Consider the following 24,545-nt stretch of genomic DNA (forward strand, 5'->3'; position numbering starts at 1 on the left):
AACTAAAACACTATTATATTACACACATGCAAATTGCTAGCAATCAAATAACTGGCACTTGGGTTAGGTACCCTATTCTTATAATAACCCGGCCATAACCATATGGTTCCTTTGAAGCGCTGTTAAAAATGGTTCCGCTGGGGCTCGAACCCAGGACCTTCTGCGTGTGAAGCAGACGTGATAACCACTACACTACGGAACCATTCACTTGTTGCTTCATCTTAAGTAGAATTATTTTGATCATAAAAAGGCAATGTGTTGAAATTTTGCGAAAACTGGTAGAAATTAAAGGTCATAGTTAAAACACGCGCATCGGTGGTTCAGTGGTAGAATGCTCGCCTGCCACGCGGGCGGCCCGGGTTCGATTCCCGGCCGATGCAAATTTTTCGTTTCTTAGTTTTTTATTAGGAAATTATATAAACCGATGTTAGACATGATCGTCAGTTCTTCGGAACATTGGAAATTACACGAGCCACCGAAACATGTGTGCAAGAAAGTTACAGCGGTTTTTCTTCAGGGAATAAAGTACAGGCAATTTACTGTCGACATCCAAACACAAATGCTTATAAAATAGACGTCATAAAAGTTATGTGTGTAACATTTATGTTAGGTAGGAAATCAACTTATTCCTTTATTAAGTGCTCAAACTGTATCATTATTACATACAAACAAGTAAGAAATTGCTAACAATCGTATAACAGGCAGCTGCGTTAATTTCCATATTCCTTTAATTTCCCGGCGAATACCATATGATTCCTGAGCAGTGTGGTTAAAAAATAATAAAACAGTGTGCAATGGTTCCGCTGGGGCTCGAACCCAGGACATTCTGCGTGTGAAGCAGACGTGATAACCACTACACTACGGAACCATTCACTTGTTGCTTCATCTTAAGTAGAATTATTTTGATCATAAAAAGGCAATGTGTTGAAATTTTGCGAAAACTGGTAGAAATTAAAGGTCACATTAAGACACGCGCATCGGTGGTTCAGTGGTAGAATCCTGTGTGCTTAAGGTTTAGCCGTATATCACAAAAGAACAGTTGGGTTAATTTCCATATGCGTATAATTTCCCGGCGGATACCATAATGATTCATTTGCAGTGTGTTTAAAATATAATAAAACAATGTGTAATGGTTCCGCTAGGGCTCGAACCCAGGACCTTCTGCGTGTAAAGCAGACTTGATAACCACTACACTATGGAACCATTTGTCTCCATGTATATGAAATTACATGGTATAAAGTGGTATTCTTTTAAAAAGCAATCATTGCGGTGTAGCTTGGCAGGAAAAATAAGATATCCACGCCGTTGGATCAGTGGCGGCAACGTTTCTCTCTTTGAATTTCATTAGGATATTATGTAAACCGCCGACAGACATTGTTTTCAGTACATCAGAGCATTTAAATAATAAAATAAACATAAAAAGGCAGTTAGTTAACGAATTACTTACCAACTTTCTGAAAATATTGAGATCAAATATAAGTATAAGAATGTCACCAATGATTTGTTTACTTTAAAACGGGTGCATAAAAAACTTCTTTACTTCCTACGAATGCAATGTATGTTTTATTTCTGTTGTACAACTTAAAAAATTGCATGTGTAAGAATATCTGGGCACTGTATTTGTTGTCCCGAAAGTATACATCCTAATAGACAATCCATTAGATTTAGATATTCCGCTGGCTCTTGTTTGATTCAAGACAGAAAACTGGCTCTTCTTCATTTTGAATATTATATTTTATGGATTTTCAAGGAATAAGTGAAATTCAAGTTAGTTTCAACGACTCTGCCTCTGGTGCAATAGCGTCAATATCCTGCAAGGTGTTTTAAAATGTTGCTATTTAAAGAAACAGGACAGGAAATTACAAAAACCTTCAGTGTATTTGAAAGAAAGTTTGAAAAGTTTTTTTTATAGAAATCATGGGTCGATTTAAGGGAGTAAAATTGCCCTTATCCATACCCTTGTCCTTTTAGAATATCTATAATAGAAGTCATATCCATGGCATTTGTTTAAGGCAATAAATAAATTCATTCCTCTTTCAAAGTGCTCATATTTAATTGTATGAAATGATACGCATACTAATTGCTAGCAAAAGTTAAGTGCCATATTCTTCTTAAGAGACATTTGCCAATTAAGGCGAATGCTGGGACGATCAATATTTCGAGGGTAGGAAAAACATGCCAATAACGGTTACAAGGTCCAGATCGAGGTAGGGGATATTAATTTGCCTTTGTCTGTCCGTCTATCAGGAAAAATATGTGTTACACATATCCCCAAAATATTTGACCTACCTTCATGAAATTTTACAGGAATTCAGTATCTGAAGAGGCGCATTTTAGCAAATGCTAAAAGTAAGTTATTTTCATAGGACTGTGTCCGTAATTCACACTTTCATTATTAAGACCTAGAGGCCTAATCTTAATAAAACAGTCAGAATGTTTTTTCTTAGTGAAATCTCTACAGTCTGAAACTTTTGTTATTTTTGCTCAAAACACTGTGTCACTTTGTCAAAACCTTCTCAGCATGCTTGAGACCATTTTACAATTGGATCTATGTGAAACCTGGTCAGAACGATGGTCTTTGAAACTGGATTATCCAGGGTGAAAAATCATGTCACTAGGTCAAGCCTTAGAACAATATTAACACATTAAAGGCATAATTTGTATCTTTTTTTTTTTTTTTTTTTGAATGACTATAAAATCTAGATCCAGTCTAAAACTACATTATCCAAGGTAAAACATTAGGTAATAAGGAATAGAAATTGAGAGCATTCTAGCAGCCAATATTTTCTTCAAGGTCTTTATGTAACTGGCTCAGAATATTTGCCATTGTAAATTGTAGGTAAATTATGAAATTGTAGGATATAGTGAAAATAGGGTTGATAGGTCATCTGATCTATGTGAAACATTGTCATGTCGATCTTTATCAAACTAGGTAAAGTCTGAATCTAGGTCATCTAGGATAAGCAAGTTGATCATTTTAAATCACAGAAAACCATTCTTAACATAAACCTTGGAAGGAAATTTTCATCTAGTAGTACAGTAGTACAATGATTATATTATTCCAATACAGACAAAACAAAAAACAAAATAGAATTTATATTCTTTATCACATTTTTATAATATTATTAACAAACATTGCAATATATACAAATAAAATGTACACATTTATTGCACTATGATTATGTATTTTCATATGTTAATGAATATGGTACATGTACATCGTCTGATGTCCGAGTACACTATGCATTCATAAATCTCATTGTGAAAGGTTGGTTTAGTTTTCATAAACACAGTATAAACAAGAGGACCATGATGGTCCTGAATCGCTCACCTATCCCCACATGACCCAGTGTTGAACTGAGTATGACGTCGTTATTTCTATTATTTGACAAAGTGACCTAGTTTTTCAGCACATGTGACCTAGATATCATCAAGATAAAAAATTCTGACCAATTTTCATGAAGATCCATTAAAAAATATGGCCTCTAGAGAGGTCACAAGGTTTTTCTATTATTTGACCTAATGACCTAGTTTTTGAAGGCACGTGACCCACTTTCGAACTTGACCTAGATATCATCAAGGTGAATATTCTCACCAATTTTCATGAAGATCTCGTGAAAAATATGGCCTCTAGAAAGGTCACAAGGTTTTTCTATTTTTCGACCTACTGACCTAGTTTTTGACGGCACATGACCCAGTTACGAACCTGACCTAGATATCATCAAGCTGAACAGTCTCACCAATTTTCATGAAGATCTCATGAAAAATATGGCCTCTAGAGTGGTCACAAGGTTTTTCTATTTTTAGACCTACTGACCTAGTTTTTAACCCCACGTGACCCAGTTTCGAACTTGACCTAGATATCATCAAGATGAACCTTCTGACCAATATTCATGAAGATCTCATGAAAAATATGGCCTCTAGAGAGGTCACAAGGTTTTTCTATTTTTAGATCTACTGACCTAGTTTTTAACCCCACGTGACCCAGTTTCGAACTTGATCTAGATATCATCAAGGTAAACATTCTGACCAATTTTCATGAAGATCCATTGAAAAATATGGCCTCTAGAGAGGTCACAAGGTTTTTCTATTTTTAGACCTACTGACCTAGTTTTTGATCCCACATGACCCAGTATCGAACTTGACCTAGATATCATCAAGGTGAACATTCTGACCAATATTCATGAAGATCTCATGAAAAATATGGCCTCTAGAGAGGTCACAAGGTTTTTCTATTTTTAGATCTACTGACCTAGTTTTTACCCCCACGTGACCCAGTTTCGAACTTGACCTACATATCATCAAGCTGAACATTCTGACCAATTTTCATGAAGATCCATTGAGAAATATGGCCTCTAGAGAGGTCACAAGGTTTTTCTATTTTTAGACCTAATGACCTAGTTTTTGACCCCACGTGACCCAGTTTCGAACTTGACCTAGATATCATCAAGGTGAACATTCTGACCAATATTCATGAAGATCTCATGAAAAATATGGCCTCTAGAGAGGTCACAAGGTTTTTCTATTTTTTAGACCTACTGACCTAGTTTTTGACCCCACGTGACCCAGTTTCGAACTTGACCTAGATATCATCAAGGTGAACATTCTGACCAATTTTCATGAAGATCTTGTGAAATATATGGCCTCTAGAGAGGTCACAAGGTTTTTCTATTTTTAGACCTACTGACCTAGTTTTTGACGGCACGTGACCCAGTTTCGAACTTGACCTAGATATCATCAAGGTGAACATTCTGACCAATTTTCATAAAGATCCCATGAAAAATGTGACCTCTAGAGTGGTCACAAGCAAAAGTTTACGGACGCACGCACGCACGGACGGACGGACGGACGACGGACGACGGGCGATCACAAAAGCTCACCTTGTCACTTTGTGACAGGTGAGCTAAAAATACTGGCCATTGTGAGATCAGATCTCTTAAATCTGAGACCACAAAAATATTGTACTTAAAATGATTGTGTATTATGCTTCTAGAAGATTCAAAAACATTTAATATACTTGTAAAAAAGGAGATCGTAGCTGAGACAGGAATTATGTAAAGCTTTTCTTGGGGTCTAATTCATTTGTATATTTCTTCTTTTAGTACATGGTGAAAAACTGCAAGAAAGGTTTGAAAAAACAACCATGTTCAAAATCTGTTTCAACTATAAGGTCAAGTTTAACAGGATAAATTTCCCTGATACAACACATTCATAAAATCACTCTATTGAAGAACAACATTTCAATAAAACATCAATCAAAAACTATTTAACAAATGAACTGAATTTTATTACAATAACTGATCCCTGCTGGATATAACCAACCTGACAATATGATTCAGTGATAACTGATATGATACTGAACAAACTTTGATATGACACTGAAAAAAGTAACTTTCAATAAAACTGTTTTCATTTCAGCACTAACAACAAACTTTGTAATATTTAATAATTTCTTTATATACATTTGTGGCATGCAAAAATTCTTCAACAAAGAAACACAGTCAACAATGTCATAAAAACGTTAGCACCATAGATGATTTCTATCCCCCTTCATTGTACTATACCATCCCTGGGAAATGTTTAGCGTATATGTTCGGATGATATTTGCGGAATTTTTGTAGCCTCTGTTTCTTTTCTTTCAAAGCCATTTTAGGATTGTCTATAATTGTGTTCATCATAGCCACCAGACTGTTGTTTGTACATTCTTCTGTCTGTTTCTTGTACTCCGATTCTGATACCTGACTGCAAAACACTGTTTCTGAAAATAAGTAAAGAAGGAACATTATTAAAACTGATTAAACAATCCTCAATAATATTGATAATAAAGTAGTATTAAATTACAAAATGTAACTTTTACAGTTAATACAGGCAATGAAGGCTGCCAATCAGCTTTCAACAAAAAAATATAGGACAATGACAAAAGATATCAGATATTTGTCAAATTAAAGTAATTTTAATGCAGAAAGCTGTCTGTTTGAGTTTAAAGAGTATAAATTGTTCAAAATGGAAGAAAACCATTAAAAATATAATTTTTTAAAAAGTTTTAACAAGGTTATCTCATTTCTTCCATGTCAGAGACTCATCAGGAAAAACCAAACGTACACAAATATTGTGATACTGTACATGTAATATAAAACAAAAGCACCATTACATACATGTACAGAGTGATAAGTCTGATCTAAATGTTCCATTTTTAAACAGAAAGCCACAGAAAAATATTAACCATTTTTATTTAATACTGTCAAAATCCAAATCTTTATCGTTAACCTTGTTTACTCATTATTAAAAGTACAAAACTATAAAAAATTTATTTATTGCAATATAATTACCTTCAACAACTGGAATAATTCCCTCTTTCCTCTCAGCTATTCTTGTGTCAACTTTCTGCTTGAATCCTCTTGGTGTGGTGAACACCTGACCAGCATTATGGACCAGGAACCGAACCACTATAGAGGACAAATCCCATGGTAAGCCTTTATGTTTCAACACACACTCTGAGAGATGATTTAATACTGCTTGCTCATTATCCAACTAGAAATAATAAAAAAAAAAAAAATATATATATATATATAGTTATGTACAGTACAGGCAAAACAAATTCCTGAAGGACAATGACTACATTAAACATGTTCAAGAATAATTGACCACACACATCATGGTGAACAGCATGTCTAGACAGTTTTTGCAGGAAATGCTGTTCACAGTGAATCAACATTAAAAGATATCTAATCTTGAGATTCACATAACTGAAGTTACAGTTCAGCTGTCTAACAGCCAGTGCAAGAAAAAATGTATCTTACTAAGTTTAACCGATTTCTGCTGTGTTGTATTCGAAGTTTTTATTTCACATTATTAACTGATATGAAATAGTATATATCTATGGAAACGTAACTGATTTTTTAAATTACCTGTTGATCAAGCTTCACATCCTTGTCTGTGGCTGCTATGGACATAAACTTCAACAACCTTCTCAATTCTTCTCTTTGTCTGTTCGGCAACAAAATCATATTCAGTTGCATTGCGTGTAAGGCTGAACTGTTTCTTTCTGATAAGATCAGTTTCATTATAGCCAGGTTTAAGTCTAGAAACCGTTCTGGAAAGATTGCTTCAGGGCGCATACTGTAATGTTCACAAATCATATTATAGGCTTGTAACTTTGTCACAGGGTCACATGACTTTGAAAAGTCTGTATCAAACTTAGAGATACCGCGTGGTATGTGAGCAATACATTCCAAAGCTGATTTCATGAAAGGATCTGTATGTGAAGCGCTCCTAGCAGTACATCGCATGCTCCAATGTTTGGCTACAATGTTGGATACAACTCCACTGTGATGAGGTCGAACTATTTTCCTGTTTGGCTTGTCTTTGTCTTTTTCCTCACTAAGAACACCGTCCAAGAATGAGAGATCAATGATGGTTAAAAGCTGACAAAGTGCAACCTCACGCCAAATGTCTTGGATTTCTGTAAAACATAAAACATTCAGTTTAAAATTCAACTCTGTTATTTTAATGAACCATTTGCTAAGCACACTTACACAAAATTTTACATTGAAAGTCACTAAGTAACATTTAAGCAGAGAAAATTAACTCATTCCTATGCACTGTTTACGAGTACAATAGCTGCACTATATAAATTTTTTTTTACAAAATTTGTGTTCGATAAAAATGTTTTTTAAAACTAAATTCTCAGAATTAAGGAAAAATTCTTGCAACAAGTCATTTTGATTTCTATTAAACGTAATAAAATATACACAAGCTTTAACTGACTATTTCAAATAGTAGTAATGCAGAACATGTCTTACGTTCGTCAGTAAGTGAATCTTCATTCAAGGATTCTGTAGAGGAGCTTGCAGGTGTTGAGCAGAGTTTGGCACGTTTGTGTACTCTCTGTGAACTATCAAGGTTCTTCCTCTTCCTGGATCCAAACAAACCTGACTCACCCTCATCATCTGTCATGTCAGAGGGGTTAATACAGACCCCATTGCTGGCAAGTAAGGATGTGTCAACATCTCCACTCAATCTGTAAATAATAGACAAAAAATTTCTTACATTTGTATATTTTCCACTTTGTTTAGTCACGACAATACCGAAAATTATTACACTTGATTACATGTTACACAGTGTATGTTTTAAGTGGTCCTCTTTGACATCAATTAAATTATCATGGATCTTCAAAACTAATTTTTATTTAAGACACTGATTTCTGTGTAGATTTATTCTTACAAATTATGTGACATACGCTCAATGATTGCTTCCATCAGTTTATTTCAGTGCTTGCCCATAAGTAAAATAGTAAAAGAATCCTACAAAACTGTACCTCATTTGTTCTGGAGGCGTGTTAATTGATTCTTGCTCTTCAATTATAGTTTCACAAGCTTCATCACGACCCTCCATCTCCTCCTCCGAGTCACTCACATCAGTTCCTGGTGTGACATTCTCTTTGTTTCCATGGACACCACTGAAGTGGTAAATTTTGCTACTGCTGTCTTCAAATGTGTGTTTATTGTTCTCTGACGACTTAGTACCGACTGGTGAGAATACTTTTTTATCCATCAAAGTTTGACATAACTGAAATAGATATTTAAATGCATGGACTATGTTTTTCAGGAATAAACATCAACTATTCAATATCTTTTAATATACTAATATTATTATATACTATCCGTTTTATTAAATAGCACTGAAACTTTGAAGAAATTTATTACGCAAGTTAACTTAATTCAATGAGAATAAATGAATATATTTTTATATATAATTTAAATATTATTTTATAACAGACAGTGAGACTTAGAAATAAGCATGATATGGTGTCGACAGTCAAAATCGATAAATATCACAAAAGCCTATGATCTAAAATGTCAGTCCTAGAAACTACTATTTATAAAATGATGTAGTAAAATATAAAAAAAATCTGAATCTAACACCTACCTTAACAGCCTTTTCTCTAGACAGATTACAGAATGTATCTTGGTCACTAAGCAGATAGTGTAGAACTACATCAACAGCGTCAGTCCCAGTGAAACTATCATCATAGTTACGTAACTTGTAGCGTCGCTTCTTTAATTCCACCTTTTCCTTCAAATGATCTATAACTTCATTCCAAATCTGTGTGGCTCTAAAAGGACCTGTTTTAAGAAAAAAAGCAATAAGTATCTTTACAAATTTCATTGCAATCCTGCATGTTATACAATACTGGAAACATGCAAGACATAAATACTTACTCATTTTACAAGTCTGAATCTGACATAAAGACTAAAATCTGAAATTTAGCTTAGTCTTCATGGTAAACAAGTACAGATTTCTATTATCAAAACAATCATTTGACAATAAACAATCACAGCCAAAAGAGATTTTTTAGATTAAACATAAATACTTATCATCTTGTATATCAATATATTAGATATCATACTTGTGGAAATCATTAGCCCCTGGCACTTAAATGTGTGCATAATGTTCAAACAGTGTCATTTACTGTAATAATAAATCAAAATATTGTAACAAGATTCAAATCTTGTCATCTCTCAGACACATTACTAACTTCATCAAGATTTGGTTGGTTGCATATAGTGAAATTGGGTTTTCTGTCAAAACTAAAATTATGTGGGATAGTCAAATCTATAAATTAAGAACAGGTAATGGTAAAGATGATTTTTATTTACTCTTTGTGAAAGAATTGATGTAAGGTCTGTAGAGCTTTTAAGCGACTCTAACTTAAGAACAGTTAAATTTAAAACCAATTATACATAAACGTATTCAATTTGCAATAAGCTACTACCACTTACAGCCTGGTCAACTTGGGCAATCATGATAAAATGCCAAATTGAGTGAGAATAATACCATGAAGAAATACCGGTGCGACTGACTACCAGAGAGACGTTCAAGCCAATCAGGGCTCACAATTCAATGAGTGTAAATTAAGAGTGTGTACTGTGATTTATCCTCCCATTACTTTGGACCTTTGAAATTTTGACGGTAAGATTGTCCGTCACAAATATAAAACAATCTGACCGTCAAATTATTTTGACTACAGTAACCGGACCTCTATGCAAAAAGATATTTGTTAGAATTGTGGGTAGAATGCACTTTAGCGGTCCCTGGAAGTTTACAATGCACAGGCGCAGCAAGTTGGGGTTGCTGCCCCATTCATCTAAAAATAAAGAATCCTAACCCTAATAATTTTTAATTTTTTAAGTCATTTTTAAACTACTATTAATTATAGGGACCGCTAAAGTACAAGTGCTCCAGAATCGCCAAGTCATAAGTCCATTCACAGACTTTCAACTAAAGTATGATCATTGATAATAATGTATCGCAACATTTTGTCTGGGTCGAAAATTGTAAGTACGAATCGAAAATATAAACAAACGTGATCGTAATTAAAAATGATATTCTGAGAGAAAACTGTTACACAGTTTATAACATAAAATAAAAGTTTATTACCTGAATTAAGTTTTGATTGTCTAAGAGGTACAGCTCTCTGGAATCTGGTAAGAGGACTAGCAGGTGTTTCGTCCTCGAGTGCTGCCATTTTCTTTTCAAATTTCGTACTAAACCACAATGCATCTCGACTTCCGCTATAAAGGAAAAAAAATGTTACCGTAAATTTCCCAATAAAAAAGCGTGGGATTCATACCTATAATAAATTAAATTAAAATGTATTTTATATTTCTTTGTTTTTACCAATGATGTACTGAATAGATAAGAATAGAAATCTTTATTACACCAAAGTAGATATACCTTTATACAATATTTGAATAAAACATAATGTCAGTACATAATAACATGATACAAAGAGCTATAAAAATAAATAGGTGTATTTTATACTTCTTTGCATGATATCAGAATTTAAACTCCCGTCAGACAATTTCAAGTTTAATCAAGTATATCAGAACCCTTATACATCAGCAAAGTAAAAAGACTGTGTGAAGAACTTGCTTACCTTCTGCAGATACTAGGAGGAGGTGTTAATCCAAACGAAGCGAATAAACCTTTGATTGACTTATTGATTTGATGTTTAGCTGGTGAGTCCAATGAACGTAGAGAATAATTTGCAAAATCCTCCACAGAACGAGAATATGTTTTCCTCAATTCACACATTGACATATCATGAACACCCATCTTTTACCGCTTTATCATGAAAATAGCACAATTATAGATGGAGGCTGCAGTAAACATATAAGAATAAGTGCATATGTATGTAGAACAGTTTCTTTCCAAAGTTGGAATGGTTTATTTTCAGAATAAAATTGAATTTATACTAAATACTGCATTCACTCATTCAGTAAATGACCATCGATCAAAAATGAAACGACCGTGAAAACACCACTTAACAAACAATAGGTGCGATTAACTAGCAGACTAACTTGATTGTTATTCAATGATTAAATGATGTCTGGTTAGGACAAACTTGATAATTGATTCATGTCTGCGTCGATGTCCCAAGTGTATCCTTTAGAATCGAAAATGGAGATATTAATTAACTCTTAATTACAAAGTTATGGCCAAGACCTTTGTTGCTGATAGCAAATCTGACCAAAGAATCAAAGCTATATTTTCATAATTCTGAATTTAGTAAATTACGTTTGTAAAGTTTTAGTGTTATACAGTTTTGATTGAAAAATGTTGTATGTTCCGATGCTTCAAAGTTATATGCAAGAATATATATTTCATTACAGGGCACAACGTACCATTTCCGCTCTGGAGTAAAGATGCAATATTTACACTTTTTCAAAAAGATTCTATATATTATTATACATCATGTATATTTGCCTGCATTTCTTATTAGAATCAATATCAAGAACTTAAATATTATATTGCAAAATTAAATCTGTGTGAAAAGTTAGGCAATGATCATGGAATTCTATATTAACTCCCTCGAGGTTCAAGTCCTACACTTCTGAACCGTGGTAAAATGGACAATCACAACTTTCAGTTTATGGTAAAACCGACAATAAACCAAACAGAAGGTCTTATTTATTATCATTCGTTTGATTAATAATAGAATGATCGTCAATTTGATGTCATATATAACGTCATTCCAAGCGGTTCTCGGGTCTACCGTTGTTTATCACAGAATTTAAAATGTTCGACCTCCTTATTTGTCTCACTGACAGACAAATCGAACCGTGATGGAAAATTTCATTTATTGTCAATATATATATGCAGCATATTTCTTCGCGTTTGCGTAAGTTATACCTTCTTACAAGCATGTGTATAAAATAACTGTTATTATTTCTTTTTCAATCTAATTAATTATCTGCATTATACTGCCCGACGATGAAGATTTATTAGATGGCTGATATTCATTTTTTTTTGTAAAAATATCATATTGCTTTTATTTCAGTGTGTTTACAGAAAACTTAAATGTGTCTTTGATTCAGAATTTGTTGGTCATGTAAGCTTTTCTGCAGAATCGATAACAGAATGATTGGCGAAAGACTATTGATTTTAATTTTTTACATAAAACTTCTTGTTCATGTGCATATTACCAAAGAGCTATAAAAATATTTCTTTGATTTTACATTCAAGAGCAATTAAGAAAAGTGGTCTAGCACCTATTGTGTCCAGTTCCTTATCTTAAACGGATCTCACACGATTCGCAAATTAAGATGTGTTAATTGTTAATTAATTTACCACTTTAATATGGATTTAAAGTTAACTTGTACATAGGTAAGATAATTATAATTATGTTGTCGCTAGTCTGACTGAGCGTACGTAGTAGTTATTTCATCTTTAATGACCAGACCAAAGAAGTATAAAATACATTTATTTTTTTTTATAGCTCTTTGACCAGACCCAGTATATTACAAATGTACTTAAAAAAATGTCCACGATTAAATTATCTGTTCTGTTCTGTTCACGATATACAATTTAATATACAAAAAGATATTCAATTTTATTTAAACTCTGGCAAACAAATTTATATATAGCTATATGTATTATTAGATCAGCATCTGGAGTTTATTTTCTAAGGCATGATTTATATATAGTTCGAATTAATGCAGATATAGAAAAAATGTTTTAAGTATTTATTGAAATGGGAATGTCTTATTTTTACACCTCTGACTTGACTATGCATTTTATAACAGTATAAGAATCGCCTCACCGAAAGCCTCCTTTAAGCTTTATGAGCAGCGGGCGTTGATCATTAGTGGGAAAATATAAAGATTTAGTGAGTATAAAATTTAATAGTCTTCACTTCCAATATTTCTAAAGTTTCTGAATACGCTTTGTTGAGTCTAAATGTAGATATATCATGCAATTATAACGTTTTTATCTATCTGTCTGCCAATAGAAGTCTTGAAGCGGGACATAATTGTTTTTTTAGAAGTTTTACGGTATCACTCTTCTGCATTTGGAGGTAACTGTATGTCAACTTCCGGAAAGCATGGAAATGGCAAATAACGAAGATTTATACGAACGGTGTCTTTTCTTCTAAGTAAAATAATTATTGAAGCTTAAATTTATACAAAAATCATTCCATTTTAACTATGGGGAAATCCGGGCATCACAAGAAAGAAAATACTTTCAGGGTAGGTCGATTTGTAACATAATTTCGCGATCTAATACTATTTGATAAGGCACTGCATTTTTTCCCCATAGATTTCTGTTATAAGAAACGACCCTGTCACATACACCAAGATTGAAAGATGACCATTAAAATGTGATTCTTTCAGTAAGATAGCACTTCAGACACATTTAACTGGTCTAGGAATGTGGAATATTTAGCCTAAGTCGAACAGTTTTCATCTGATCTTCCACAAACTTGCATGCAGATAATGTTTGTGGGCATAATATCTCAGCCAAGTTCGATAACTAGCCAAATCGCCCCAGGCACTCTTGGATTATGGCCCTTGAATTACTCAACATCTGCGAATTTAGCCTTGTCCGCTCTCTATCATCCAATCTTCACCAAACTTGCTGACAAATTTTTTATGTTTGTGGACATAATATCTTGGCCAAGTTTGATAACCAGCAAAATTCAACCAGGCACTCTTGGATTATGGCCCTTGAATTAGGCCAAGTTCGATGACAGGCGTACTTTGTGACAGTCTGCCACTCTTGTTTAAAATTGTGAGTTAATTTTTTTTTATTCAACCTATTTGAAGTTTCTACATGAATGTAAATGTTTCATTTATTGGAGCAAGTAAGTTTGACCAGTACAGGGCCCCGAGATAAATATTTTGGCCTATGAGTATATACTCATCATAATATTTATGAATGAGTAAAATGGTAAAATCTGAAATTGACTAGGAGTAATTTTACTCCTGAAAATTTGTAAATGTGAAAACAAAACAAAACAGAAATCAGTTTTATAACATATTTATTGGGTGTAACACCAATGAATTTGTTTGCAGTTCAGTTTCAATTCAGCATTCAAGTTTTTGCTTCTTTTTTCTCCCTTGGCATGCTTTGGCTTCACACTCGCTACTGGATCCAATAGAATATTCAGTATACCTTTAGCTATGTTTTGGGGATCATTTTAGTTGATTTAAAGAATGCGCAGAGTGTTTGTTTACTTTCACATTCTTAGAAAGAGACATTTTTGTTGTTTACTCCGCACCGGAAGTTGATATTTTAAAAATACACTACCGTGCCATCAATATTAATTCCCATCTATTTGATTTATGCACATATTGATTGTATGATATAGTTTCTAATTTTCCTCCTGAAAATTTGAAAATGTGAAAAAACAGAAATCAGTTTTATAACATATTTATTGGGTGTAACACCCATGAATTTGTTTGCAGTTCAGTTTCAATTCAGCATTCAAGTTTTTGCTTCTTTTTTCTCCCTGGGCTTGCTTTGGCTTCACACTCGCTACCGAATCCAAGAGAATATTCAGTATACCTTTGACTATGTTTTGGGGATCATTTTTGTTGGTTTAAAGAATGCGAAGAGTGTTCGTTAACTTTTTATATTCTAAGAAAGAGACATTTGTGGTGTTTACACCACTCCGGAAGTTGATATTTTAAATTGACACCGCTTTATATTTAATTCCCAACTATCTTGATTTATGCATGCATTGAGTGTATAATATAGTTTAACCTAGGTTTTAAGAGTACCATTCAATGCATGTGTACGTTCAGTGTGGAAGAATTTATGCCAACCATGCTCTGTTATGTAAAACATCCAGACGATTCAGATTTTGTTTATGCTAGTAAAAAGTCTGCATGCGTTCCTGTAATTTCATATACGTTTTTATATGCTTAAAAATTATCACACATGCGTATATTTATTATTTCAAATCGTAATTTACACTTTTACGCATCTTATCTGGAGCCCTGCCTGTATTTTATAAAATTTGCAGATACAGGTAATAACAGATCATAGAATTAGTCATCCCGATAAGCCAAATAAGTTAGGTTAACACCTACTATTCTAACAGGCTGGTCACATTGCCGGACCCATTCGAGCTATTATTGCCCGATCAAGCTTAAATTTATGAAAAGAAGTGTGAAATTATGGTCATATCACATACAGTGACTTGACGGCGATTCTTGAAAGTCCTAAACTTGGTATATTTTGACTAAATAAGTATATTTATGAAAAAAAAGTCTTTAGAAATCTTGTAATTTTTTTAAAATGCACAGATATCTAAAGAAAGAATTAATATTTTTAATTTTTACCATGGAATTACCAGTTTTCAAACCCCAAAGGAACTGGGAAAATTACTTACAATTAATGAATTTTACAGGTAACAAGTCAAGTGATGATTTCAACATTTTAAAATAATGTATTAATTACTAAGGCAATACATCTTTAGATATTTAAATTAAAATAACAGATTTCAAACACATGTATTTTCAACATGGCGACAGATTCAATAACCTGTTTTCAAACCACCTGCGAAAATGCATATAATAAATGTTTTAAGGACTCTAATCGGCACAACCTTCATGCAAAAAAAAAAAGAAATTGACATGACCGTCATGCCAATACTGGGTAGACACTTCCTTTCTCTTTTTAGTGAAATTCTGACTCCATAATATGGGGTACATATATGTATTACAAGCAAAAAAAATCACAAGAAGCTCCAAAAAGGTGTACTATATCTTACTATTAGTTGGTCAGTTATGTATACATCATTCTACTCTATTATCAGAGTTGATAGTGCTTTTGGGTGTGGTCTTTATTACTCATATATATAGATTGTTAAAATCAGAATATTCTCCTGAGAAGTTCTGTATTATAAGATAATTCTCCCATTGAGCTACAGTCACATTTAGTACATTTCTCTTTGTCACCCCTATAAGACTGGAAACAGGAAGATGTGTTAGTTTTTGTAGTGTTCTTGAAGATGAAGCCCACAGTTTGCTAAACTGTAACCTGTATGAAGACACTTACTATACGCCCAAAGGGACATATTATGTTATTCCCCCGGTGTCCATCTGTTCGTCCTTCCATTAGCAATTTCATATCCGCTCTGTAACTCTTGACCCCCTTGAAGGATTTCAAAGAAACTTGACACCAATGTTTGCCACATCAAAACGACATCGCATGTTCTGGATAGCTTTCTTCAAGGTCAAGGTGGCACTTAGGGGTCAATAGTCATATGCGTGTGTTTGAAGTTTGCTCTGTAACTCTTGAACTGCGTAAAGGATTGTAAAGAAACTTGGCACAATTGTTCACCACATTTAGACGACATGCAGAGTGCATGTTCTGGATGTCTCGCTTCAAGTTCAAGGTCACACTTCGGGGTCAAAGGTCATCGCTCTGTAACTCTTGAACCTTTTGAAGGATTTCGAAGAAACTTTTACAAAAATGTTCACCACATCAACACGATGTGCAGAGCACATGTTCTGGATGGCTAGCTACAAGGTCAAAGTCACACTTAAGGGTCAAATGTCATACCTTCGGGTGTATAATTGCTCCGCATTGCGGTGCTTTTGTTAATATGTTTGATATTGCACTCAAAGTTTATCCATACCTTAGTAGAAAATCTCTTGATCAAATTTAAGTGTTTATTTGTACTCATCCTCCTGTTTTAATGTTTTACTAAGATGCAGTGTTTGTCTTTGTGAATAATATTAGTTAATAATCTTAAATTTGTGTTGAGTAGTGGTTGTTGAATAGTCCGCTCTTTCTTTGATGGAGGTTGATAATGTTCCTCCCCTTTCTTTAAATTTGCACATAAATGCCTGAATTTGTAGCTGCTTCTTGCATATTATCTTTGAACTTTTTTTTATCACAATTAACTACTCCTCAGTTTTTAGCTTGTCTGATTTTTGAAAAAAATCTATGAGGTATTGTTGTCACTTGACCGTCGGCGTTGGGTTAAAATTTTTGTTTAGGTCCACCTGTCCTTTTTTCAAAAACTATAAGAGCTACAGCTTTGAAACTTTGCACACTTGTTTATCACCATTAGATGACTGTATAGGCCAAGAACTGTAACTCTGATATGCATTTTATTATACCAGATTAATATATTATACCTGATTTGTCAGACTTTGTCAGAATTATGGCCTTTTTTGTACTTAAAAAAATATTTATCAAAATGAGTGAATTGGATTCTATTGCAAATCAACACAAAATGTCATAGATCACTGATTTTTCAAAATGAAGTGTCATTTCTAGATCTAATATGTTATTTTGTTTTTCTGTTTCAGTTCCAAACCTTTTCAGAAAGGATTACCAACATAAACATAGATGTCATACATCAAATACGACACCATGACGACACACCAGAGGTGAGTATAATAACATGCATCAAATACGACACCATGACGACACACCAGAGGTGAGTATAATATACATCAAATACGACACCATGACGACACACCAGAGGTGAGTATAATAACATGCATCAAATATGACACCATGATGACACACCAGAGGTGAGTGTAATATACATCAAATACGACACCATGATGACACACCAGAGGTGAGTATAATAACATGCATCAAATATGACACCATGATGACACAACAGAGGTGAGTATAACATACATCAAATACGACACCATGATGACACACCCAGAGGTGAGTGTAATGACATACATTAAGTACAACACCATGATGACACACCAGAGTTGAGTAAACACAGGTGTTTTAAAAATTGATTACTGGAAATAACTTCTTCATTTTGATAAATATAATATTTTCCTTCCGGTAATAAAAAACCGGCTGCAATGGAACAACAAGCCAAATTTAAGTCTTTTACATCTCTGTTGTCAGTAGTAGATTTAAACAATTTTTTGCATGTCTAAACACTATTTTGAAAATAAGTTTGAATGTTTCATGAAATAAGACAATTTGAAAGATAATTTCCCGATCTCATTTTATGTGTTTTTATAGATCTATACAGTAAATGATTTCTTGAAGAAATAATATTTTCATTTTTCTGTTGTTTTTAGGAAACTTTGTCCTACTTTGGAGAAGCTTTGCACAAACAGTCTGAACTCAACTGTACAGATCATTTTGGTAAATATAATGTTTATACTTTGTTTATAGTCCTGTGTGGTTCGTAGATGACAACTTGTGTATGAAAAGAACTGTCTGCCACTGCCTTATCCATCATAAGTTACATGAAAATCTGAGATATATATATATAGTTTCCCTAGACATAAATTTCTCATTTCTACCAGCTTGCGTATAAAGCACTTATGCACTTCTTGATCTAGTGGTTTAGCCGGAGTAAAATTGAATATAAGTGAAGTTTTTGTGTGTCACCACATCAAATATGAAATTTACACACAAGTTAATATTGAAAATTATTAACCTTAAAGGTTCATTTGTAATCTTTCAGAGTTTCAAAACAGGTTTGTAATAAGTATGAATATTGACACCTCATGCAAGGTCTCAGAAATGTGTCTTATGTATTGTTTAGGATAACACTTTTAGGTATAAAATTCTAATACTAGTTTTCAATGTTTTGTTTGTAGCACATTTCAAGAAAGAGATATCAGATCAGGTCCAGACATTTGCTCAGCTTGTCTACCATGAGGTTTGTAGATATTCAGTTTTATTAGCTCACCTGTCACATAGTGACAAGTAGAGCTTTTGTGATCACCCTTCGTGCGTCGTCAGTCCGTGCGTCCGTGCGTGCGTCCGTCCGTCAACAATTTCTTGTCTGCACGATAGTGGTTTCATTTATGATTTTATTTTAACCAAACTTGTACACAACTTGTATCACCATAAGATCTCAGTTCCTTTCTTGAACTGGCCAGATCCCAATATGGGTTCCAGAGTTATGGCCCCTGAAAGGGCCAAAATTAGCTATTTTGACCTTGTCTGCACAATAGCAGCTTTATTTATGATTTGATTTTTACCAAACTGGCACATAACTTGTATCACCATAAGATCTTGGTTCCTTTCTTGAACTGGCCAGATTCCAATATGGGTTCCAGAGTTATGGCCCCTGAAAGGGCCAGAATTAGCTATTTTGACCTTGTCTGTACAATAGCAGCTTCATTTATGATTTTATTTTAACCAAACTTGCACACAACTTGTATCACTATAAGATCTTTGTTCCTTTCTTGAACTGGCGAGATCTCATTATGGGTTCCAGAGTTATGGCCCCTGAAAGGGCCAAAATTAGCTATTTTGACCTTGTCTGCACAATAGCAGCTTCATTTATGACTTGAATTTAATCAAACTTGCACAAAACCTGTGTCGCCATAAGATTTTGGTTCCTTTCTTGAACTGGCCAGATTCCTTCATGGGTTCCAGAGTTATGGCCCCCTAAAGGTCAAAAATTGGTTATTTTGGCTTTTGCAACCATATAGAGACTTCATTTATGGTTTGATTTGATACAAACTTCCAAAATATCTTCAACAACAATAAATCTTGGATTCCATGACAAATCAGATCCAATCGTAGGTTCCAGAGTTATTTTATATCTGATTACCTCCCCTGATTGTAATCAAAATGAATTTATATCAGTAAGTACTTATAGGACTTATTTGAAATTACATTATTGTCATTAGTTGGACTGAGCCAATCAGGGTAGATAACTATGGACTGATTTTATGTCAAATTACCTCCCTTTATTTCAAATTAAAATGGGTATATCTCCATAACTAATGAAGATACTGATCTGAAATTTCATTAATGTCAACAGATTTATTTGGCAGATCCTTCTTTTGTTCACTTACAATAATTTTCTTTTTAATTACTTCCCTTTTACGTTACTATAAATGGCTTATTTTTAGTAACTTTTTTATTACTGGCTGTAGGGAAAAACCGAGACCACTTTTCTGTGGTACAACATGGATGGTACATCCAATTTTTAGGTGTATTTTGACATATCTGTACCTTTTAAAAAATTTTTTTTTCTTTTTGGTTAAATTTCTTCCCTTTGTTGTTCCTGTCCTTTGGACTTAGATGTTTTTTTTGAGGACCTTCTTGATGATAACTGGTGAGCGATTTAGGGCCATCATGGCCCTCTTGTATTGTTTTTGTATTGGAAAAAAAAAAATATATATATATATACATGATGTATATATGTAAATGCATTGCTAACCTTGCACCTTAGACTTTGCTTTGGTATATAGGCTTAGTTTTCACAAACCCTCCGTCAGTCTGTGGTCCATTCATCCACACATTTCTTTAGATGACATCTCTGAAACTGCTTGTCAGAGTTTCACAAAACTTGATTAAGTAGCATCCTGGCATGGTCCTTTATCAAGTTTGTTTAAATGTTTCAGCTTGGCCCTTTTTAGGGGCCACCAGAGCTAAAAATAGAAAAACCTTTAAATGACTATTTCTCATGAAATACGTCATTGATCTTCATCAAACTTGGACTGTAACATCATTATAAGGTCTTCTCTAAGTTTTTAGCTCACCTGAGCACGAAGTGCTCAAAGGTGAGCTTTAGTGATCACCCTGTGTCCGGCGTCGTCCGTCGTCCGTCCGTCCGTCCGTCCGTCGTCAACAATTTGACTGTTAACACTCTAGAGGTCACATTTTTGACCCAATCTTAATGAAACTTGGTCAGAATGTTACCCTCAATAAAATCTTGGACGAGTTTGATATTGGGTCATCTGGGATCAAAAACTAGGTCATCAGGTCAAATCAAAGGAAAAGCTTGTTAACACTCTAGAGGTCACATTTTTGGCCCAATCTTAATGAAACTTGGTCAGAATGTTACCCTCAATAAAATCTTGGATGAGTTCGATATTAAGTCATCTGGGGTCAAAAACTAGGTCATCAGGTCAAATCAAAGGAAAAGCTTGTTAACACTCTAGAGGTCACAATTTTGGCCCAATCTTAATGAAACTTGGTCAGGATGTTACCCTCAATAAAATCTTGGACGAGTTCGATATTGGGTCATCTGGGGTCAAAAACTAGGTCACCAGGTCAAATCAAAGAAAAAGCTTGTTAACACTCTAGAGGTCACATTTTTGGCCCAATCTTAATGAAACTTGGTCAGAATGTTACCCTTAATAAAATCTTGGACGAGTTCGATATTTGGTTATCTGGGATCATAAACTAGGTCACCAGGTCAAATCAAAGGAAAAGCTTGTTAACACTGTTGAAGCCGCATTTATGACTGTATCTTCATGAAACTTGGTCAGATTGTTAATATTGATGATCTTAAGGTCCAGTTTGAATCTGGGTCATGTAGGATAAAAAACTAGGTCACCAAGCCAAATCAAATGAAAAGCTAGTTTACACTAGAGGCCACATTTATGACCATACCTTAATGAAACTTGGTCAAATCTTGATGATCTATAGCTCAAGTTCAAATCTGGGTTAGGTGGGGTCAAAAACTAGGTCACTAGGTCATATCAAAGGAAAAGCTTGTTAACACTCTAGAGGCCACATTTGTGACTATATCTTCATGAAACTTAGTCAGAATGTTAAACTTGATGATCTTTAGGGCAATTTTGAATCTGGGTCATGTCGGGTCAAAAACTAGGTCACCGGGTCAAATCAAAGGAAAAGCTAATTAACACTGTAGAGGCCACGTTTATGACCATATCTTAATGAAACTTGGTCAGAATGTTAATCTTGATAATCTTTAGGTCAAGTTTAAATCTGGGTCAGATGGAGTCAAAAACTAGGTCACTAGGTCATATCAAAGGAAAAGCTTGTTAACACTCTAGAGGCCACATTTTTGACTATATCTTCATGAAACTTAGTCAGAATGTTAAACTTGATGGTCTTTAGGTCAAGTTCGAATCTGGGTCATGTCGGGTCAAAAACTAGGTCACGGGGGTCAAATAAAAGGAATAGTAAGTTAACACTTTAGAGGCCACATTTATGACCATATCTTAATGAAACTTGGTCAGAATGTTAATCTTGATGATCTATAGGTCAAGTTTAAATCTGGGTCAGGTGTGTTAAAAAACTAGGTCACTAGGTCAAATCAAAGGAAAAGCTTGTTAAGACTCTAGAGGCCAGATTTATGACTGTATCTTCATGAAACTTAATCAGAATGTTAATCTTGATGATCTTTAGGTCAAGTTCGAATCTGGGTCATGTGGGGGCAAAAACTAGGTCACCGGGTCAAATCAAAGGAAAAGCTAGTTAACACTTTAGAGGCTACATTTATGACCATATCTTAATGAAACTTGGTCAGAATGTTGATCTTGATGATCTTTAGGTCAATAGGTCAGGTGAGCGATACAGGGCCTTCATGGCCCTCTTGTTTTTTCAAATTGGGGCACTTAACCCCTTTAAGGGGTTGCTAGAGCTAAAAAAAGAAACACCTTTGAATTACTTCTTCTCATGAACCTTCAGACGGATCTTCATCAAAGTTGGTCTATAGCATCATTGTAAAGTCCTCTTCCAAATTTGTTCAAATGTAGGCACTCTGCGCCTGTTTAGGGGCTAATCATTGTAGCTTAACATAGAAATACCTTTAAACAACTTCTTCTCATTAACTGCTGGATGCATTTTCATCAAACTTTGTCTGTAGCATTATTTAGCTCGACTTTTCAAAGAAAATATAGAGCTATTGCACTCGCCCTGGCGTCGGCGTTGGCATTGGTTAAAGTTTTTGATTAAGTCAAATATCTCTGTTACTATCAAAGCTATTGACTTGAAACCTAAAATAGTTATTTACTATCAAAGTCTACACCAGGAGAAGCAATCCCCATAACTCTGATTTGAATTTTGACAGAATTATTCCCCTTTTTAACTTAGAATTTTTGGTTAAAGTTTTTGATAAAGTCAAATATCTCTGTTACTATCAAAGCTATTGACTTGAAACTTAAAATACTTATTTACTATCAAAGTCTGCACCAGAAGAAACAATCCCCATAACACTGAATTGAATTTTGACAGAATTATGCCCCTTTTAACTTAGATTTTTTTGTTAAAATTTTTGATAAAGTCAAATATCTCTGTTACTATTAAAGCTTTTGACTTAAAACTCAAAATAGTTATTTACTATCAAAGTCTACACCAGGACTCAGTTATGCTCCTTTTTTAACATAGAAATTTTGTTAAATTTTTTGATAAAGTCAGATATCTCTGTTACTATTAAAGCTTTTGACTTGAATCTCAAAAAAGTTATTAACTATCAAAATCTACACCAGGAGACACAATTCCTATAACTCTGTTTAAATTTTGACATAATTATGCCCCTTTTTAACTTAGAATTTTTAGCTCACCTGTCACATAGTGACAAGGTGAGCTTTTGTGATCACGCAGCGTCCGTTGTCCGTGCGTGCGTGCGTCCATAAACTTTTGCTTGTGACCACTCTAGAGGTCACATTTTTGTGGGATCTTTATGAAAGTTGGTCAGGATGTTCATCTTGATGATATCTAGGTCAAGTTCGAAACTGGGTCACATGCCATCAAAAACTAGGTCAGTAGGTCTAAAAATAGAAAAACCTTGTGACCTCTCTAGAGGCCATATATTTCACAAGATCTTCATGAAAATTGGTCAGAATGTTCACGTTGATGATATCTAGGTCAAGTTCGAAACTGGGTCACGTGCCTTCAAAAACTAGGTCATTAGGTCTAAAAATAGAAAAACCTTGTGACCTCTCTAGAGGCCATATATTTCACAAGATCTTCATGAAAGTTGGTCTGAACGTTCACCTTGATGATATCTAGTTCAAGTTCGAAACTGGGTCACGTGCCATCAAAAACTAGGTCAGTAGGTCAGATAATAGAAAAACCTTGTGACCTCTCTAAAGGCCATCAAAAACTAGGTCTTTTGACTTGAAACTTAAAATACTTATTTACCATCAAAGTCTACACCAGATGAAACAATCCCCATAACTCTGGTTTGAATTTTGACAGAATTATGCCCCTTTTAACTTAGATTTTTTTGTTAAAATTTTTGATAAAGTCAAATATCTCTGTTACTATTAAAGCTTTTGACTTAAAACTCAAAATAGTTATTTACTATCAAAGTCTACACCAGGACTCACAATTCTCATAACTATAATTTGAATTTTAACAGAGTTATGCCCCTTTTTAACTTGGATTTTTTTTTGTACTGGCAATGCTCTAATTCAGAGTCAAGCACTGAGAAAAGTCGAGCGCGCTGTCTTACGGACAGCTCTTGTTATAAGGTCTTCTCCCAGTTGTATGCAAATGAGGGAACTTGGCCCCTTTGAGGGGCCACCAGAGGAAAAAATAGAACC

At 34.1% G+C, this 24,545-nt stretch overlaps 2 protein-coding genes and 4 non-coding genes across 6 annotated transcripts in view; 2 read left to right on the forward strand and 4 right to left on the reverse strand.

The window, feature by feature from the left end:
* Positions 1 to 129: 129 nt before the first annotated feature.
* Positions 130 to 202, reverse strand: Trnav-cac (transfer RNA valine (anticodon CAC)). Its single transcript has one exon. It is a non-coding gene; the product is annotated as a tRNA-Val (tRNA).
* A 107-nt stretch (positions 203 to 309) lies between these two features.
* On the forward strand, positions 310 to 380 carry Trnag-gcc (transfer RNA glycine (anticodon GCC)). The gene has a single exon. It is a non-coding gene; the product is annotated as a tRNA-Gly (tRNA).
* A 415-nt stretch (positions 381 to 795) lies between these two features.
* On the reverse strand, positions 796 to 868 carry Trnav-uac (transfer RNA valine (anticodon UAC)). The gene has a single exon. It is a non-coding gene; the product is annotated as a tRNA-Val (tRNA).
* A 262-nt stretch (positions 869 to 1,130) lies between these two features.
* On the reverse strand, positions 1,131 to 1,203 carry Trnav-uac (transfer RNA valine (anticodon UAC)). Its single transcript has one exon. It is a non-coding gene; the product is annotated as a tRNA-Val (tRNA).
* Positions 1,204 to 3,088: 1,885 nt separating this feature from the next.
* LOC123552194 (DEP domain-containing protein 7-like) lies at positions 3,089 to 10,587 on the reverse strand. Its single transcript, XM_045341659.2, has 7 exons — positions 10,441 to 10,587; positions 8,929 to 9,125; positions 8,318 to 8,568; positions 7,803 to 8,020; positions 6,909 to 7,462; positions 6,330 to 6,531; positions 3,089 to 5,758 (listed from the first exon to the last, which is right to left on the reverse strand). Exons 1-7 carry the CDS (start codon positions 10,526 to 10,528, stop codon positions 5,559 to 5,561), a joined length of 1,710 nt encoding a protein of 569 aa, XP_045197594.2. The 5' UTR covers positions 10,529 to 10,587; the 3' UTR covers positions 3,089 to 5,558.
* Positions 10,588 to 13,370: 2,783 nt separating this feature from the next.
* The window catches only part of LOC123553009 (small subunit processome component 20 homolog), a 78,984-nt gene continuing 67,809 nt past the window's right edge, over positions 13,371 to 24,545 (forward strand). Inside the window, exons 1-4 of the mRNA XM_053541736.1 lie at positions 13,371 to 13,532; positions 17,610 to 17,690; positions 18,357 to 18,423; positions 18,885 to 18,946. Coding sequence (XP_053397711.1) covers positions 13,491 to 13,532; positions 17,610 to 17,690; positions 18,357 to 18,423; positions 18,885 to 18,946 — 252 coding nt within the window. The 5' untranslated portion in view covers positions 13,371 to 13,490. The remainder of the gene's footprint in view (positions 13,533 to 17,609; positions 17,691 to 18,356; positions 18,424 to 18,884; positions 18,947 to 24,545) is intronic.

The sequence above is a fragment of the Mercenaria mercenaria genome, chromosome 4 (genome assembly GCF_021730395.1).
Source record: "Mercenaria mercenaria strain notata chromosome 4, MADL_Memer_1, whole genome shotgun sequence".
NCBI classification, from domain to species: domain Eukaryota; kingdom Metazoa; phylum Mollusca; class Bivalvia; order Venerida; family Veneridae; genus Mercenaria; species Mercenaria mercenaria.